The following is a 19,960-nucleotide window of genomic DNA, read 5'->3' as shown; positions in this document are numbered from 1 at the left end:
CCTGGGACCATCAAGGGAGAAGAGCAGAGAACGGAACCCTACCCAGAGAAGCAGTGATGCCAGGGATGGAGACAGAGATGATGATGTGGGAAGATGGAGTGGCTGGGGGCTTTGGACCAGGAGAGGAAGAGGGGCTGTGTGCGGACGACCAGGGGACAGGCTTGTGGGGTATACCCTTTGGTTGGTGGATGATGCATGGAAGGGATTGTAACCATGGTAAGGAAACAATATACAACAGGATCAGTGAGAAGCTAATGTCCTACTCTGTACACTATCACATAATTCACAATAAAGCATTTTAAAAAAATGAAGAGAAGGGAGAAACATGTATCAACGAGTAGCTAATCTTAATGGGGTTAATAGGGATTCTGAAGGTACTGTGGTTAAAGTACTCAACTGCTAGCCAAAAGGTCGCTGATTCAAACCCACTAGTTGCTTTGTGGGAGAAAGATGTGGCATAATATAACATTCTGCTTGCATAAATACGTCAGCCTTGGAAACCCTATGGGACAGTTCTATAGGGTTGCTGGGAACCAGAATGAAATTAATGGCATTGGGGTCGGCTTAGAGCAGTTTATGGCAGGCTTCTGCAGTTTTGTTCAGGCTTTTTATGGTTAATGTTTGGTTTCATAGATAAGAAAAACCTTGAAATCAAAGTATTGAGATGTCTGTTACTCATTTTTGTATTCATTTGGTACATTATTATGCTAAGTGATGCAGTGGCAGTGGCACTCTCTTTCTGTACTATGTCCGTGAGCTTGAAACAGCACATGAATTTGGTTTCTTATTATTCTTCCACTTGATGAATGGCACAGATATGTTTTTTTCCCTGTAGATAAGAAAACTAGATTCTGGAATAATTAAGGTTTGCCAAAAATTCAAACTTTAGTTGGAACTAAGACTATAATTTAATTTCGGGAAATTTTCCAGACTAAAGAAATAAAGCTGGATTTTAGTGTAGCAGGGGACAGCAGATTATTGGTTAAGAGCATAAACCTAAGTTAGATTGTTAGACTCATATTTCAGCCTTTTGTGATGCAAAGGTTTCAACTATGTGGATCAGAACAAGCTATGGACAACAGAGAATGGGTATTTCAAAAACACTTAATTGTGCTCATAAGGAACCTGTATGTAGATCAAGTGACAGTCATTTGAACAGAAAAAGGGGACACTGAATAGTTTAAAATCAGGAAAGATGTGCACCAGGACTGTATTCTTTCACCATACTTATTCAGTCTTTATGCTGAGCAGATAATCAGAGAAGCTGGATCATATAAAGAAAAATATGGCATCAGGATTGGTGGAAGACTCATTAACAGCCTGCCATAAGCAGACGATAATACCTTGTTTGCTGAATGTGAAGAGGATCAATAAATATAACATCATAAATGGAGAAAAGATTGAAGTTGTCAAAGACTTCATTTTGCTCGGATCAGCCATTAACACTCATGGAAACAGTAGTCAAGAAATCAAACGACATATTGTATTAGGCAAATCAGCTGCATAAGACCTCTTTAAAATGTTCAAGAGCAAAGATGTCAGTTTGAGGACTAGCATGCACCTGACCCAAGCCTTGGCATTTTTAATAGCCTTATATGCATGTGAAAGTTGTATAGTGAATAAAGAAAACTGTAGAAAATTGATTGAGTTTTGGTGTTGGAGAAAAATATTAAAAGTACCATGGACTTCCAGAAGAACTAATGAATTTGTGTTGGAAGAAATGTAGTAGCTAGAACACTGCTTAGAAGTGAGGATGACAAGACTTCGTCTCTCATACTTTGGAAGTATTATCAGGAGGGACCATTCCCTGGAGAAGAACATCATCCTTAGTACAGTGGAGGGTCGGCGAAAACCCCAAATTAGATGGATTGGCCCAGTGGCAGTAGCAATGGGCTCAAATGTAACAACAGTTGCAAGGTGCAGGACCAGGCAGTGTTTTTTTCTGTTTTGAGTAAGGTTGCTATGAATCGGATCTGATTTGATGGCACCAAACAACAACTTTGTAAGTATGCAACAGTACTAGGTTAACTTCTGTGCTTTTATGCACAGATATTCTATTTTATGCATATCTATTTTTATGCATAGATATTCTCTGCCACTTATTTATAAAATGAATATATTTATGGTATTTCAGAGGGTCGTATGGAGGATTAAAAATAATTAATGTAAAATGTTTAGAGTTGTGAGAAGCACATAATCCAATATATTTAATAGTACTTACAATATTGCTGAAAGTGAAGAGGACTTAAAACATTTACTGATGAAGATCAAAGAGCACAGCCTTCTGTATGGTTTATATCTCAATGTTAAGAAAACAAAAATCCTCACCACTGGACCAATAAACCAGCATTCTTATCAATGGAGAAAAGATTGAAGTTGTCAAGGACTTCATTCTTCTTGGATCAACTATCAACACTCAAGGAAGCAGCAGTCAAGAAATCAGACAATGTATTGCATTAGGCACATCTGCTGCACAAGACCTTTTTAAAGTGTTGAAGAGCAAAGATGTCAGCTTGAGGACTAAGGTGCGCCTGATCCAAGCCATGGTATATTCAATAACCTCATATGCATGCGAAAGCTGGACAGTGAATAAGGAAGACTGTAGAAGAATTGATGCCTTTGAGCTATGGTGTCGGAGGAGAATATTCAAAGTGCTATGGCTGCCAAAAGAACCAATAGATCCATTTTGGAAGAAGTGCAGCCAAAGTGCTTCTTAGAGGCCAAGATGGCCAAACTTTGTCTCTCATACTTCGGACATATTGTCAGGAGGGACCAGTCGCTGGAGAGGGGTATCATGTTTAGTAAGGTGGAGGGCCAAAGAAAAAGAGGAAGACCCCCAACGAGATGGATTGGCCGAGTGGCAGCATCGATGGACTTAAGTGTGGCAACAGTAGTGAGGTTGGCCCAGGATTGGGCAGTATTTCGTTCTGCTGTGCATAAGGTCGCTATGGGTTGGTACCAACTTAATGGCACCTAACAACAACAACAACAACAACAAACAATATTGTATATAATTTTAAACAGTTTAATAATATTTAGTAGTAAAATAACAGGAGAATGATGAGGCTTTCTGCTCCTGCAAAGATTTAAAACCTTGGAAACCCAGTACAGGGTCATTGTGAGTCGGAACCAATTCCATGGCACTTAGTAACAATAGCAATAGTAAAATAAATACATTCTACAGTGATCAAATAGCGTAGTGGTTACGAATCGGGCTGCAAACCGCAAGGTCAGCAGTTCAAAACTACCAGCTGTTCCGCGGGAAAAAGATGAGGCATTCTCCTCCTATAAAGATTTATAGCCTTGAAAACCCTGTACAGGGTCGCTATGAGTCAGAACCGACTCCACGGCACACAGTGACCACCACCACAGTGATCAAATATGTAAATATATAAAACGTAAGTGTGAAAGCATTCAAAGATAGCATGGGTAAATAGTCTTAGAATGGAGATGGTTCTGCTCAAAAATCAGTGAAGCATGCCTAAGGCTCATTGAAGAAGAAGGTGAGAGGCTAGTTTTCTGAAATAGTTGCCTCACTCTTAGGTTTTTGACTTGATTCCTGATACTACCATGGACTATATATACCTTCCTCCTCTACCTGGCTACTCTTGAAGGACTTAGGACTTTAGTTTGAAAAGAAGAGCTGTTCTTTTCTTCCACTTCACTTTCCTTTTCGTCATTATTCTGTTATACTTTAATCAGTTTGATAAACACTCATTGATTGTTTACTTAGCACCAAGAACCTGGGGTCTGCATGATTCTGAGAAATATGAATATTATGAATATGAAATATACAAAAAAATTTCAAAAGCACCATATCAAACATAAGACAAAGATTTTACTAAATAACAAGAAACTCTCAGAGAACACTGAACAAACTCAAAAGACATTTAACCTAAGGGAATGTATGTACAGCATATAATAATAACACAGAACTAAATTTCTTAATAATACAAGAAAACATGAATAAGGAAATCACAACTCTATAGAAAAAGGACTAATGATGGAGAAAGACACCCGAGAAGCCTATGAAAAAGTTCTCTGGGCATCACCCAAAGCTAAGTACTATGGACTAGATGATTTCTCACTTATCTGATTGGCAAAGGTTCAAATGTTTGATGTAAGTAATGTTGGGAAGATGAAGCATTCCTAAGCATTATTGATGGTAGATATAAATTAATAGACCTTTTTTGAACAGTAAATTTACTGTTTCGTTTGATTTTTATTTATTTTTGAATATTTGGTTGTGATTTGGGTAAAAGTGTACAGAGTACATTAGTTTCCCATTGAACAGTTGTACACATTTTGTTTCATGACATTAGTTGCAGTCTCCTCAAGTTAACAACACTTCTTACTTCCTCCATAGCTCCCCATTTCCATTCATTCATCTTTCTTGCCCCTTCCTAACTTACCTGGACTCTGCTTTGAGGCAGATGCTACCCTTTTAATCTTATATGGCCGTTTGTTTTGAGGAGCACATTTCTAATGATGTTGCTGTTCACTTGTAGCTCTCTGGGGTGGGTTCATTTCCAGGTACAAAGGGTGCCTTAGGGCCATAGTCTTGGGAGTTTACAATTTCTATCAGACCAGAATGTCTAGTCTTTTTTTTTAACTTTTTATTGTGAATTGAATGAAGGCTTATAAAACAGATCATCATCCCTACATTCAACAAATTAAACATTTCATATCATTACAATGATTACAGTTTACTCTGTGTACCATCAGTTAACAGTATTTCTCTCTCTCTATTCACTTTATTTTTCTCCTCCACTCCAAACTCCACTCACCAAGTAGCCTTCATAGAATGTTTCATTTAGCAAGAAAACTCTTTCCTTAACTTTTTACAACTGTGGTCTGTCTCATGCAATATTTGTCTTTTTGTGATTGACTGATTTCACTCAGCATAATGTTCTCCATGTTGTGAAGTGTTTGCAGACTCTTCATTATTCGTCAGTGTTGTATAGTATTCCATTATGTTATGTATCAAAGTTTATTTAACCAAACTTTGTTGATGGTATTTAGCCTGTCTCCATCTTTTTGCTATTGTGAGTCATGCTGTGCAATGAATGTGGGTGTGCACATATTTAGTCATATCACAGCTCTTATTTCTTGAGAATCCCATGTAGAGGGATTGTTGGGTCATGCAGTAGTTCCATTTCCAACTTTTTGAGAAAGTGCCATACTGTTTTCCACAGAAGTTGCACCATTTTAGTCTCACCAGCAGTGAAGGAGGGTCCCAGTTTCTCCACACCCTCAACAGCATTTGTTGCCTTCTGATTTTTGGAACTTTGTTATAATTGCTGGAGTAAAATGAAATCTAATTGTTGTTTTGATTTGCATCTCTCTAATGGGCTTCGAAACCCTAAACAGGGTCGCTATGGGTCGGAATCGACTCAATGGCACTTAACAACAACAGCAATGGGTGTAGCATAGTGGTTATGAATCTGAGGGCTGGTAACCTCAAGGTTGGCAGTTTGAAACTACCAGCTGTTCTGCAGGAGAAAGATGAGGCTTTCTTACTCCTGTAAAGATTTGCAGCGTTGGAAACCCCGAGCAGGGTCGCTATGAGTCTGAATCAACTCTAAGGTACTAAACAACAACATTGGATGGCACAAGGCGCTCTCATAGCATAGTCGTTGTGAGTTCGGCTGTTAACCTCAAGGTCAGTAGTTCAAAACTTCCAGCTGTTCCGTGGGAGGAAGATGAGGCTTTTTGCTGCCATAAAGATTTACAGCCTCAGAAACCCTATACAGGGTCTCTATGAATTGGAACCGACTCCACAGCACACAAACAGACAACCAATGGGTGGTGCTATGGGATAAGCACTCTACTGGAAGGTCGATTTGAACCACAAGCTTAGTGGTTTAAAGTCATCAGTTACTCCTGCTATACAAGGGTCGCTATGGGTTGAAACTGACTTGACAGCCCTTAACAACAGCAACAGTGGCTAATCATGAGCATTTCTTCATATATTTGACTGCCTGTATGACTTCCTTAGTGAAGTGTTTTGTATTAATCCCACTTGATAATGATGTATTCTTTTTCCCTTTTGATACGTTGTTGAATTCTTTTGGCTAGAATTTTGTTGAGAATTTTTGCATCTATGTTCATGAGGTTTATTGGTCTATAATTTCTTTTTTCATGATGTCTTTGTCTGCTTTTGGTATTAGGATTATGCTTTCTTCATAGAATAAATTTGGAGTCTTCCATCCTTTTCTATAGTCTAATAGTTTGAGTAGAATTGGTGTTAGCTTCTCTCTGAATGTTTGGTAGATTTTGTCAGTAAAACCTTGTGGGCCTGAACTTTTTTCAGTTGGAAGTTTTTAATGACTTGATCAATTTCTTCTCTAACCTGTGTTAGTTTAGGTAGGTTGTGTGTTTCTAGAAGTTTATGCATTTCTTCTAGGTTTTCAAATTTGTTGGAATACGTTTCTTCGTAGTCTTTTGTTACTATCCTTTTTATATCCACTGGTTTGCTTTGGTTACCCAAGGTCTCCTATCCAAGAAGACATCTGTATCATTTCTTATTAGTGTTGTTTGTATCTTCTCCTTTCATTTTGTGTTGTTGATTTGCTAATGATTTGTTGATTTTATTAATCCTTTCAAAGCACCAACTTCTTGTTTTGTTCTTTCTATTGTTTGTTTTGTTCTAGTTCATTTATTTCTGCTCTAACCTTTATTATTACTTTTCTTCTGGTGGTAGTAGGCTTACGTTGTTGCTCTTTTTCTAATTGTTGCAGATGTTTGATTAAGGTGCTGCATTACTAATTTCTTTTATAAAAATCAACACAAAATTGGTCCCTATGAGTTGCAGGTTAAAGATATCCTAACTGTTCAATTTTTCCATCATGTTATGCCCCTCAGTAGAACATTGTTTTGAATCTACTCCTTTGCCTTGTAATGTTTTGTCCGATTCTGAAATTTTAGTATTAATCCTCTATATTTCTAATTGCAGGTTTTGTATTATTTCAAAATTTGCTTTTATTTTGTTTGTTTGATCTTGTAGTGTTTTCCTGAATTCTTCTCCTATCTTTGTTGTAGTGAGTTCATGTACTATCTGTCTAGTCTGTCATCTTGATGGAAATTATATCTGGTGTTTTTTGTGATTTTGAATTTTGTTCTACATTTTCCTCCTACTTTGTCTAGGACCTTCTGTTGTGATCCCCATCCAAGTCGTTGGTAGTGGTACAGGTCCTCTGGCCTGAGTGTAATGGAGACTGGGGTTGCATGGTCCTTTAGCCTTTTGGACTAATTATTTCCTTAAGTCTTTGGTTTTCTTCTTTGTTCCAACTTTCTAAGTTGCATCTTAGATAGCTGCTCTTAAGCTTTTAGGACCACAGTCCCTATTCACCAACATAAGATTTATAATATTGTCTTTATGGACTGTATTATGCCAATTAATTAAGATATCCCATAGCTTAGGAGCTGTGGCCCAAGTTCCCAAGCCCAATGACTCAGTCCCTACAGTGTTTGGTATAGATAAGAACTTTTCATGCCTTTGCTACTTATAGTTATGTGCCGTGGAGTCGGTTTTGACTCATAGCAACCCTGTACAGGGTTTCTGAGGCTGTAAATCTTTACGGGAGCAGAAAGTCTCATCTTTCGGAATGGTTGGTAGTTTCGAACTGACCACCTTGAGGTCAGCAGCCCAATTCGTAACCAGTATGCTACCAGAGCTCCTTAGTGCCGTCGAATTGGTTCCAATGCATAGCGACCTGGTATAGGGTTTGTTGGCTGGTGATCTTGAACCACTGACCTTGAGGTTCAAACTGGCTTTGCAGTCCAGCGCATTAACCCACAGTGCCATACCAGGAATCCATATACCTAATTAGTTCTAAAAAGTTACTGTTTATTATTACTGTTATTGCAGGATTACATATATAATTGTGTTTACCAGCAGTGGTCAGTTTTAAAAGCACAAACATTTGAACTTCCAGTTTCACTGCTAGGAATATATTCTATAGATTTATTATGAATACACTTTGTAAATATATAAATTAGTTCACCCCTGAAATATTTATCAGTGAATTGTTAGTAAATAATGTCATCTATACAATGAAATACTATGTAAATTTTTAAATGGAATAATGGAGGGTTTATAAAATACTAGCAGGTATCATGTTTGGTAAGATGGAGGGTCAGTGAAAAAGAGGAAGACTCCCAACAAGATGGATTGGCCAAGTGGCAACATTGATGGACTCAAGCGTGGCAACAGTAGTAAGGTTGGCCCAGGATCAGGCAGTGTTTCATTCTGTTGTGCATAAGGTCGCTATGGGTCGGTACCGACTCGATGGCCCCTAACAACAACAACAACAAAGAACAGAAAAAAAACAGCCCACTGCCATCAAGTCAATTTTGTTTTTTATCATCCCTGTAAGACAGAATAGAACTGCTCCATAGCGCTTCTGAGAGTGTAACTCTTCACAGGAGCTTCTCCTGTGGAGAAGCTGATGGGTTAGAACCACTGACCTTTCGGTTAGCAGCCCAGTGGTTAACCCACCAGGGATTAGGAAACATAAGCAGATCTCGAGGACAGAGTAGAACTGTTCCCTAGGGTTTCTGAGGCTGTAAATCTTTACAGGAGCAGACAGCTTCATCTCCACAGCCTGGTTGGTGTGTTCAGACTGCTGACCTTGTGGTTAGTAGCTCTAAGCATAACTCTTTATGTCACTAGGATTCCTGAAGGATCCCTGGTGGTTATGTGCCGTGGAGTCGGTTCCGACTCATAGCGACCCTGTACAGGGTTTCCGAGGCTGTAAATCTTTACGGGAGCAGAAAGCCTCATCTTTCTCCTGCGGAACAGCTGGTAGTTTTGAACTGCTGAGCTTGCAGTTTGCAGCCCGATTCGTAACCACTACGCTACCAGAGCTCCTTTGAAGGATCCCTAGGATATAAGAAATAAAGCAAGCAAGTTGTAGAATGATAACATTGTTCTATATGTGTGTTTAAAAAATCAAAACAAAACAAATTTGTACTTAAGTGCATAATGTCTTCTATAGAGATCAGCACAAAGCTAGTTTCTACAAGGCAGAGGTTAAAGATGTCCCAAATATCCAGCTTTCCCAAACTGCTATACCATTTCTTCATCTCTAACATCAACTATTTCCCCTCCCCTTTGAGTTTTTCTTTGAGTTCAGTAATTCACAGCAATGCCTCACAGAACTCTTGAATCATACTTTCAGTTAAATGGTTTATTAGGGAAGTAACAGGGTATAACCTAGGATCAGGAAATGACTCAGAAGTAACAAGAGCAACTCAGGTTACAGTTCTTGCTGGGCCCTGCTTGAGGCCTTGTCGGGCAAGTGTTACAGCTCTTAGAAACTGGTATCGGTAAGCTCTACCACAGCTGTCTCGTACTGTCTCCAGGTTTCTGCCGTCTCATGCCACTGTTGTTAATATTGTACCCCAGTACTTATATTCTTATTTCCAGGTATGCCTTGCTTAACATTCATGATACATTCTGTGAAATGGGATGTTAAATGATTTGAATGTTGTACAGGCAGACCTGGTACACTTTGTAGTTAAACCTTATGGGAACCTAATGGACAAAGCCCGAGAGTTGTATCTACTGGTAATAGGAGGCTAATGTTGCAGCTGGGCTGGACAGGGGTTATGTCCACAGCTGAATTGGAGCTTTTCCTGGTACAGGGTGGGGATGGGGGTGCGCAGTTAGGATTTGGAGGGCAGGGACCTGGCAAGGAGTAGTGGGATGTGCCCCTAGCTGCCACTGCCCTGTTGGTGCAGCTACTTTCTGATTGTGTGCAGCTGCCACTGCGTGGAGCCAGGAGCTTACAACATCTTAGATCCAGAGGGTGCCACTTGTTGTTGTTGTTGTAATGTGCCGTGGAGTCGGTTCCAACTCACAGCTACCCTGTGCAGGGTTTCCGAGGCTGTAAATCTTTACGGGAGCAGAAAGCCTCATCTTTCTCCCACAGCTGGTAGTTTCAAACTGCTGACCCTGAGGTTCACAGCCTGATTCGTAACCACCACGCTACCAGGGCTCTTTAGAGGGTGCCACTAGCAGGAGCAAAAAGAGCTGTATGGAAGGTGCTGCTATGTGCCAGGTGAAAGGCTGCATGGCTGCTTGGGCAGGTGAATGGAAGCCAGGAGTAGAGGGAAGAAGGAGGCAGAGCCACTGTGGGGATTGGGATGTGCCCTGGAGCTTCACCTCTTGTTCAGGAGGTTTGGGTGTTTGAAAACAAAAGAAGAACAGATTTTCCTTAAAAATAAAAACAAAACAAAAAACCTTAGGAGACCACAAAAAATATATGTAATTGGATATATATGGGATCGGAGATTGCCCAAATGGTCATTAAGTCAGGCTTAAGTGACCTACACCAGTGTGTTTATTACATATTCCCAAAGGATACACTCGAAACTGTTAAATGTGCTTACTCTGGGAGGTACATATCAGCTACCAACGTGAGAGAGAAACTTTTATTTTTACTTCATATACTTTTTAAAAATGTTTGTTGTTAGTGTTGTTGCTGTTAGTTGCCATCGTCACCCTGACTCATGGTTGTATAACAGAATGTACCATCCTCATGATCTTTGCTATGTTAGAAACCATTGCTGAGACTATTGGGTTAACCAGTCTCATTCCCTGTTGTTGTTTTTTCCTGCTGGCCCTCTGCTTTCCCAACCAAAATGTCCTCTTCTAAAATGAATTTCTTTCTTCTGGCAGTCCATGATATATTCTGTATTCTTCACAGTACCACAGCTTTGTTTTTGTTCTTTTTACAGTAAGTATATTATTATTTTTATAGTTAAATAGATAAATAAAAGATTTGAATGCCAAGCTGAATGTATTAGCATAACAAAATACCCCAAAAGCTAGCAATTTAAAGCAACAAATATGTATCTTATGGTTTCTGAGCGACAGGAGCAATCTAGCTGGGTGGTTTTGGGTCAGGGTCTCTTAGGAGATTGTATTCAAACTGTCAGCTAGGTTTCTAATCATCTCAAGATTCAACTGAGTTTGAATGATCTGCTTCCAAGCTTATGATTGTTGGCAGGTAGTGAGTATTGTTTCTCCCTGGCTCTTTGCCAGAGAGTTCAGTTCCTCAGTGCATGAGTTTTGCAATAGAGTTGTTCAAATATGACAGCCTACTTTCCCAGACTTAGTGATTTGAGAGAAAGCCAGAGTCCAAAATGATTCCACAGCCCTTTTTTAATCTTGAAAGTCATATGTCATCACTTCTGCCATGTTACTAGTCCTTAGGCAAATCCTCGCACAGTATGGGGCCACACAAGGATGTAAATAACAAGAGATGGGAATTATTAGGAGCCCATCTTGGATGCTGGCTACCACAATGGGACTATGATAGTATATCTTTTGTAACAAGTTGTTATGGGGAAAAAATTAATTGGGACAATATTTAAATAGGAATAATAGCTTAAAAGGAACCCTGTTATAGCACTATAGGATCAGCAGTGGACTGCTAACCACAGATTGGTGGTTCAAACCCACCAGCCATTCCTTGAAAATCCTATACAGGTTCACTATGAATCAGGACTGACTCAACAGCCCTTAACAAAAATAATAGCTTAAAAATTATTCCATGATTCTCTTTTTCCTCCCTGAGGTGTTTCCTTTTATGACCTATTTAGTTATATATTTTTTGTTATTTCCTAAGCAGTCCCTGTAAATATTTCTTTTTCTCTTTCAGGTCCAGCACAGAATCAAGTGCATATTTCCTCTGGGTATGGATTGCATCCTCAGAATTATATTGCTCCCTCAGGATATTACCCTCAAGGACCTGGGAAAATGACCTCATTACCACCAGATAGCCAGTGTGGTGATTACTACCCTGGTCACTATGCAGTACCAACACAAAATGTGGTGACTCCTAGCACAATGAACCAACAACCAGGAGCACAGCAGACTTATGGCAGGGGCCCTCCTGCCCCTCATATTGTGGGATCCACTTCAGGATCTTTCCAAGGTGCTGTATTACCAGCATCTCATTTGCATCCGAGTGCCTCCCAGCCATTCTCTTTTGTGAATCACTACAGTAACCCAGCCATGTACTCTGCCAATTCTTCTGTTGCTTCTCAGGGATTTCCCCCTACTTGTGGTCATTATGCTATGTCAACTGTTTCTAATACAGCATATCCTAGTGTTTCTTATCCCTCTCTGCCTGCTGGTGACCCATATGGGCAAGTGCTTACCTCACAGAATGCTCCTAGTGTCAGACCAGTTAAAGATAATTCATTTTCTGGTCAAAGTACACCAATCAGCCATCCATCGCCACTTCCACCACCAGCATCACAACAGCAGCAGCAGCAGCAGCAGAACCTTTCAGGATATAATACTCCATCGTGGTCAGCTCCAGGTCTACAGTCAACCCAAGACAATCTCATGCGAAACCACACTGGATCCCTGGCTACCGCCAACAACAACAACACCATACATACAGGTAGGTTGAATGAAAAACTTCAGCAAAGCATGGTTGAATATTAGTGCATTTCCAGTCTGAAATTATTTAATAGTTAAATTATTTTGCATAAAGATTAAGGATAACACTACTTAACAGAAAAATGGAAAATTAGCTACTTTTGCAATGTATTTATTATATAGCATCTCCTTGAACCCTTCTCCATGCCCTACTCTTAGTTAACCGCCCAGCCATTTGCCTTGTCTAGTCTGGTACCTTGCCATGATTGTAATCTCAGTTACTATATATTGATGTGTTTACACCTCTGCAGTGGTCTTAAAGTGAGTTAGGTATAGGGCAAAATAGGAGGATTCACATAAGGATATGTTTTGGTGGCCTCTACATTCCTTTTTACACTATTTCCATCTTGAAGATAGTTCTTTTTGCTGCAGCACTCCACTCGTTTTCCTAAGTTAGCCCCTGTTAATGACTTTCACAGAAGATGTTTCCTACACATTCAAACTGGTTTTTTTCACTTCCAAATTGGTAAGTACAAAAGAAAATAGACACCAAAAACCTCTCCACATTATTGTCTACTTTTCATCTTGGTTCAGTAGTTCATTGCAGTGGCCACATAGAACTCAAGACAGCGTACTCACAGTTCCAGGATCAGAAATGCTCAGGCATAGTTGTCCAGTCCAGGCAGCCTCTTTTCAGGCAGGCCCACAGTCAGGCCGCTCTCTGCTAGCCAGTGTTGAATCTGTTTTATGACTGCTGATAACTGCCCATAGGACACACCACTCTACCATAAGCCTCAGCCTGAAGGTACTCAGCTTTAGCTCCTTGGGCCAATAAATCTAACATCCCCAATTAAGTGACAGGAGACACTCCACTCTGAAAGCAAGCAAGCATCCTTTCCAAAGCCACTCATCTTTACTTCTTTTATGTTTATTTATTTTTATTTTCTAAAGCTTTTGTTGTGAATGGAGTGAGAGTCTACATGGGAGAACATCATTGGTTTTGCATTCAACCAGTTGTATTTTGTTTCACTGCAATGATTACAATGCCCACCATGCACCATCAGTTAACAGTATTTGCCTCTATTCCTTCTTTTTGTTTTTGATGTACACAAAAAAATGCAGGAATATATAATCTTTTAAACAAAGGGCACATTTTCTAAGCCAGGCTTCTGGCTGCCAGCACACAGCCTTTCTCATTCCATGAGTCTAGACTCCTCAGCTGCTGTCTGTCTCCATGCCATCACCTCTGCCTCCATTTCTGGTGTCACTGCTTCCTGGTTAGGATCCCACATTCCACTCGTGCTCTTCTTTCTTCAGGGTCCTAGGGTCATCTGTTCGTGAAATGTAAGATTAACTACTCTCCCCTTTTTGTTACACAACTTCTACCTTTACAGTTGTGACAGTCGCAATTCGTCATGATAACAATAATTACTCACTATTGAATGAACAGAATCGTATCCCCGTCTCCTTTCACCAGACCCATGAAAACTATTCAGTGGGGATTCTACCTTCCTATCCTTGCTCTGAAATTAAACTCCTTGAAAACTTGTAAGCCAGCCACTTCGTACCTTCATATCCCCACCCCAGCCCCTATTTTTGGTAGCCAGTGTCTAAGTTACCTGTCCCTACCAACCCTCAACCGTGTGTACAGAGGGGATAGGTTTGATCCTTGATGTGAAGACTCCTTCCCACTTCTTCTCTCTTTGTTGGTATTTTGAGCTACTGCATTCATAAATAAAGGTCAAGTTCATCAAATTGTGGCAATTTACACTTGATTCCTTTATCAGATTTCTTTATCTTCCTCTAGTCGAGTTCTGATCATCAAGCTATCAAAGCTAGGTCAAATGGGTACTATTTGCACCTTTGGGCGTTCTTGTGAATCTCCCCTCACTTCATATCAGCTAGACACTTCATTCTCAGCTCTAGCCCTCTGTAGCTAGGTCAGTATCCATGGGGTTAGGAGTTCCCAAGTCTCCCCAAACTTTGGACCAACCAGAACTGTTTTGGTAGAACTTAACAACAGTCTTCCATCCAATGGAGAGAAGCAGTCATGGGTGGCTTCCCCAATCTTTCCTACCCTCTGCTTCCAAACAGACTTACTTTGTTGTTGCATGGGGTTTCTGAGGAGTTGCTAGTGAGTTTGAACTACTGTCCTTGTGGTTAGCGTTCCAGTACTATTCTTACAGCATCCCAGCTGAAAGCTCTGTTCACCATGTTTGAAAGTAGACACTACTACTTCCTTATATGGCTTGCCTGTGTGAGTGCTCATCTAGCCTCCATTCTACATAAAACTGCAGTGACATCAGGGATGCTTCAGCTGCCCGTCCTTCATGTAGTTTACAGAGCAGTGTGCCTTTTACCTTCAGTAAGCATGCTTCTCAAGCTCTGGTATCTGTAGCTCCAAACCCTCCGTCTGCTTCTTTCTGTGCATTTCTCTGCATCTCTTATGCTTCTGGCAGCCCTTCCATTCATGTTGAGTTTAGGATTTATTTGTTTCTTATTTTCACTGAAAAAATACCTTCTTATTTCATTTCTCATTTCTTGTTGCTTTGGGGTGATTTTAAGGAATAAAGCAGGAAATTACTATGCCACAAATTTTAAATAGAAAGTGTTTCTAATAATTTCTTGTTCTCAGTAATCCTTCTTGGGGGAAATGCAATGGGAATTTTCAGGAAGTGTTATATTGATTAATTTAACTCTTTGAGAAAGTACTAATAACAGTAAGCACTTTTTTCCTTATGTTTGGAAGCCAAATTTGGAGAACTTGTAAAACTTTTGTGTTGTTCTTTACTTCTTCCTAAACTTCCGTTCTTCCATTTGGGATAATTTTACATTACTCCAAAGAACTTAAGGAGCCATGATAGCATAGTGGAGTTGGGCTGCTAATCTCACAGTCAGCAGTTCGACACTACCAGCAGCTCTGCCAGAGAAAGAGGAGGCTTTCTGCTCCCATAAAGATTTATAGCTTCGGAAACCCTATGCAGGGTCACTATGAGTTGGAACTAACTCCACGGCACACCACCAACAACAACAACAAAGAACTTCCTTTAATATAACTTGGATTATAGATGCACTGGTTGTGATGAATTCTTACTTCAAAAATAATCAATAGTAGTATTTTAAAGTGTCTTTACTTGCCATCATTTTTGAAGCATATTTTCTCCAAGATGCTAATTTACAAAAAAGAAAGACATGTGTTTTTAGTGTTTTAAACACTTTTCCGTGTTTTAGAGACCTTTTTTTAATTCTCTCACTTGACTTTATATATAAAGGCGTGTCAAAAAGATTTTGGAAAATGGAATTAAAAAACAATGGTACTTTTCCATGAACCTTTGAAGTCTCCCATCATATGTATTATTCATTGCTATCCTACCACTTATTCAGAGTCCTGGTGTGGTACTGTAGAATAAGTACTGGACTGCTAACTGTAGGGTTGGTGGTTCAAATCTACCATCCACTCCTCAGAAATTCTATACAGAATTGCTATGAGTTGGAACCTACTTGATGGCACTTAACTAACAAAACTAATTATTCAGTGGGAAAGCCTGATGTCTCCTTGGAGTGCAAGCCATGGACTATTATAAAGACCTATTATGAACTATCTGCACTTTATTTCAGAAGTCCAACCTGTACTTACCATCATGTCTTTAGTGTGTAGTTATGTGTGAAATAAGGTGTCAGCTTAGAAACAGCAGGTGAAGTGGCAGTTTACAGTGCAAAATGAAATGTTTGTTTATACTAGAAACATGTTTGGAATTCAGGGACCACATTTTTAGGGAGGGGATTAACCTTAGAATTATGGTGTGGCGCTGTAGGATAAACATTGAACTGCTAGCCACAATGTTGGTAGCTCAAACCTAACAGCCACTACTTAGAAACCCTATCCAGGGCCACTGTGAGACTGAATTGACTCAATGGCACTTAACTACAACAACAATTAACCTCTATTCATCTTCTCACTTGAGGCACTGAGTGGTTACATGCCGTGGAGTCAGTTCCGACTCATAGCGACCCTGTACAGGGTCTCTGAGGCTATAAATCTTTATGGGAGCAGAAAGCCTCATCTTTCTCCCGTGGAATAGCTGGTAGTTTTGAACTGCTGACCTTGAGGTTCGCAGCCCGATTCATGACTACTACGCTACCAGAGTAGTACAATAATAATAATAGTAGTAGTTATTAGTTATTACAGGAAAAAGTTTTTGGATTCATCTCATTTAAGAAAGTAAGCATGTATGTTTTAGGAAAGTTAGCATTAAAGATTATTAAAATATCTGATATGTAATTTGTTTTTGGTTTTTTAGAAAATTATTTCTTTGGACTATCTTGATTTTCTCTATATATAATGTGTTGCTCCTGAGGTTTCTATAAACTTCCAGTAAACTACTTTGTTAGTTATTGTTGTATTGTTAAATGCCGTCAAGTCGGTTCCAACCCATAACGATCCTGTATAGGGTTTTCGAGGAGCAGCTGGTGAGCTTGAACCACTGACCTTGCAGTTCAAATGGCTTTGCGGTCTGGCACATTAACCCACAGCGCCACACCAGGACTAATCTGTTTTAATATGTTTTCAAGTTTGTGGCTGTAGATGAAATAGTCTCTTGTCTTCAGTTGCAGATTCCTTATCCTGTCCTGTTATGCAAAATGTTCAGCCTCAGCAGTGCAGCCCAGTAGTACCCACTGTTTTGTCAGGAACCTCAACAAAAACGCCTACTACTGCAAATCACCCAGTTAAACCTGTGGCCTCTGTCACCCAGCCATCCGAGCTATTACAACACAAAGGTATTTAAGAAATGTGTTCGACTTCATACTCAACTAATTTTAAAAAGCCAAACATGTGACAATAATCTATAGAGAACATGAGAGAAGTAATTTATACCCGTAATCTAAACATGACTATATTATATATTTTGCATAATTGCAATCACAGTTTACATGTCATTTTACATTGTACTTTTTACATTTGTTAAGCTATATACCATTCTTCGTATACCTACGTAGTCTTATATTATACTCTACTCATCTTTCCCCCTATCATTGGCATTTGTTTCCTGTTTTTAATAGTTTGTTTTGCAGCAAAGCAACCAATACCTCATAGAGTTGAATCTCTATTTCCTATTTGATTAATTCTTGTGTTTGTCATTATTATTAAAACAAAGTAATCTTTGCCCCAATTTGGGGAATGAAAAAGGGTGAGCATGATATTCTATTGACAAACTGTGTGGTTGGTTTGTTTAATATCTTTCATGTGTCGTATAAATGACAGTTAACTAAGATGTTTTGGCCTTGTTTCTCCAAAATTGTGTTTTCTTTTGGCAGTGATAGCCTGGCTGGAATTCCAAAGCTATTGGTGGTTCCGGTTGATATGCTGTATTTTTCATTTGACTCAAGTGTCTGAACTGTTTCCAGGACTCTAGTTTATATTTCCAGAGCAACCATTAGCAATATCTTAGGGGCTGTTTTCTCTAGGTAGTGACAGCTTTCAGAGTTTGGTATGAAGGATCCCCTCGCTTATGTGATAAATTTCAGAATAAAAGCAGAAAGCATCATAAATAGAGGCCTTTCTAGCTATTGAATCAGTTTGTATATTGTAAGTTTCCTTTAGTTTTATAGGAAAATCAGCTGTGGCACCAAGGAGTGTCCATTGATTCCAGGCAAGTTAGTGAGTATATTGGATATTGAATCTAGTTCTTACAAACATTTGCCTTCAAAATGAAAGGCTGGTAGGAAAGTTTTGCTTATCATGAAATAGAAAAAAGCTTAGGTTGAAACCCTAATTAAATGATTGGTGACATTTCACGTCTTGCTTCTACAACCTTGTCTGCTTTCCATTCTTATTTGTCTTGCTTGTTTTGACCCTTTGCATTGCCCTTTCTAATTTCTTTCTCCCTATCATATTATATTTGCTACCATCTTATGTAGACACAATCCTTTCATCTTACTTGAAAGATCATTTTCAAAAACTATTTTTTCATTAAAAAATCACAATTATCTTTCTAACTAATAAAGTAAATTTTGAAAAAAGAAGGAGTTATTTTTTATTGAGCACTTACAATGTCCTAGGTACTTCATTATCTCATGTAATCCCTATGCTGATTTTATAAGGTAGGTAACATCTCTGTTTTACAAATGAGATAATTGGGGTTCAGAGAGGCTAACTAAGTAACTTGCCCAAGATTACAAGCAGAGGGGAAGATTTTTAACTGAAACATCTCTTTTTTGTTTTCTTCTACAAAAAAAAAGTTGAAATTTGTCGTTGGCTCTTGACAAACTTGGTTTATTCAAGATAAACTCCTTATATAAGTAACAGAAAAGATAATGCTGAAGACATTTGAATGGTAGCTTTTATTGTTCCTTTTTATTTTAATGAGAACTTGACCTCTCTGTATAGATCTGGGTTGAACCATTACCCATTACCATCTAGTTGATTCCGACTCATAGCGACCCTATAGGACAGAGTAGAATTTCCTCATAGAATTGACCAAGGTCATACAGAAATCTTTCTCCCGTAAAATGGCTGCTGGTTTTGAACTGCCAGCTTTTTTGTTGGCAGCTGAATGCTTTGATCGTGGTACCACAATGGCTTTTTCAGAGCACCTAATTCTTTGTGTGAATCAGGGCTGTGATGTAGGGTTGTACAAGTTATAGTTTACCCAAATGGTGTTTCTTGGAGTTGTGCAGCATACAACTGCAGAGTACATGCTATGGGGATCAGGTCCATAGAGTTAGTCTTTTTTTATTCCAGCTACAAAAATATCCTCTGTCATTGTTCTCCCAAGATTTAGCAATTTTTACTGGCTTTTAAAAGAGATTCTTCAAATTGTTTGCCTGTATATTCCCTGAAAGACAGTTTGAAAAAATGTATAACTCTTTTAATATATGAGGGGGCTTGCAAAAGTTAAAGAAAAATTCCATTATCTTTTAACTCCATTTCCCCACAAACTTTTTGAAGCCTCTTCCTATTTTAGATTGACATTTTAAATTTTTCATCGAAAGCTTAAACAGTTGCATTTAAGTAATTTTCAGCATATGTGAGGGTCCTCAAAAAGTTAGTGGAAAAAGTCCTTTATCTCTTAATTCCGTTTTTCCAGAAACTTTTTGAAGCCCCCTTGTACTATATGTGTACTTGTAGTTTAAAGCAAAGATGAACTGTATCCAGTGAAATGATACCTACCATCATCCCTTTAAAAACTATTAACATAAGCCCTTCTTTTAACGTTTGCAAAGTTTACATTTTTCCGTTTTCTTCTTGAAGCATATACTCCTAGCCAGATGTAATAATACAATATATTCTTGAATTAGAAACTCAATTTTACCCAACTATATACATCTCTATCACAATATTATATAAATTTGAAATTTTAAAAGTTGTTCTCTTTTTTATGATTTCAAGTCTATAAACACTCAGTTTTTTCTTCTGTATTAAGTTGTCATTACAGTTTTTAGTTGTATGTAATTGGTCAAAATGCACACACATATGTAATGAATTTTGATATTAGTGTGGAAAGTACATTTTTGTTGGAAACGCATCTTGCAATGAGATACATGGGCTCTCCCACTCCCCCC

General features: G+C 38.9%; 1 protein-coding gene across 1 annotated transcript in view; it reads left to right on the top strand.

Annotated features, from left to right (window-relative positions):
• Positions 1-19,960, top strand: part of SEC24B (SEC24 family member B) — a 112,290-nt gene that overhangs the window by 17,824 nt on the left and 74,506 nt on the right. The window contains exons 2-3 of the mRNA XM_006869343.1: positions 11,670-12,419; positions 17,006-17,176. Of these exons, the coding sequence (XP_006869405.1) occupies positions 11,670-12,419; positions 17,006-17,176 (921 nt within the window). The remainder of the gene's footprint in view (positions 1-11,669; positions 12,420-17,005; positions 17,177-19,960) is intronic.

The sequence above is a fragment of the Chrysochloris asiatica genome, unplaced genomic scaffold (genome assembly GCF_000296735.1).
Source record: "Chrysochloris asiatica unplaced genomic scaffold, ChrAsi1.0 scaffold00129, whole genome shotgun sequence".
Lineage (NCBI taxonomy): Eukaryota > Metazoa > Chordata > Mammalia > Afrosoricida > Chrysochloridae > Chrysochloris > Chrysochloris asiatica.
Note: the sequence above shows the minus strand (reverse complement) of the source record. Positions and strands in the feature narration are given on the sequence as shown.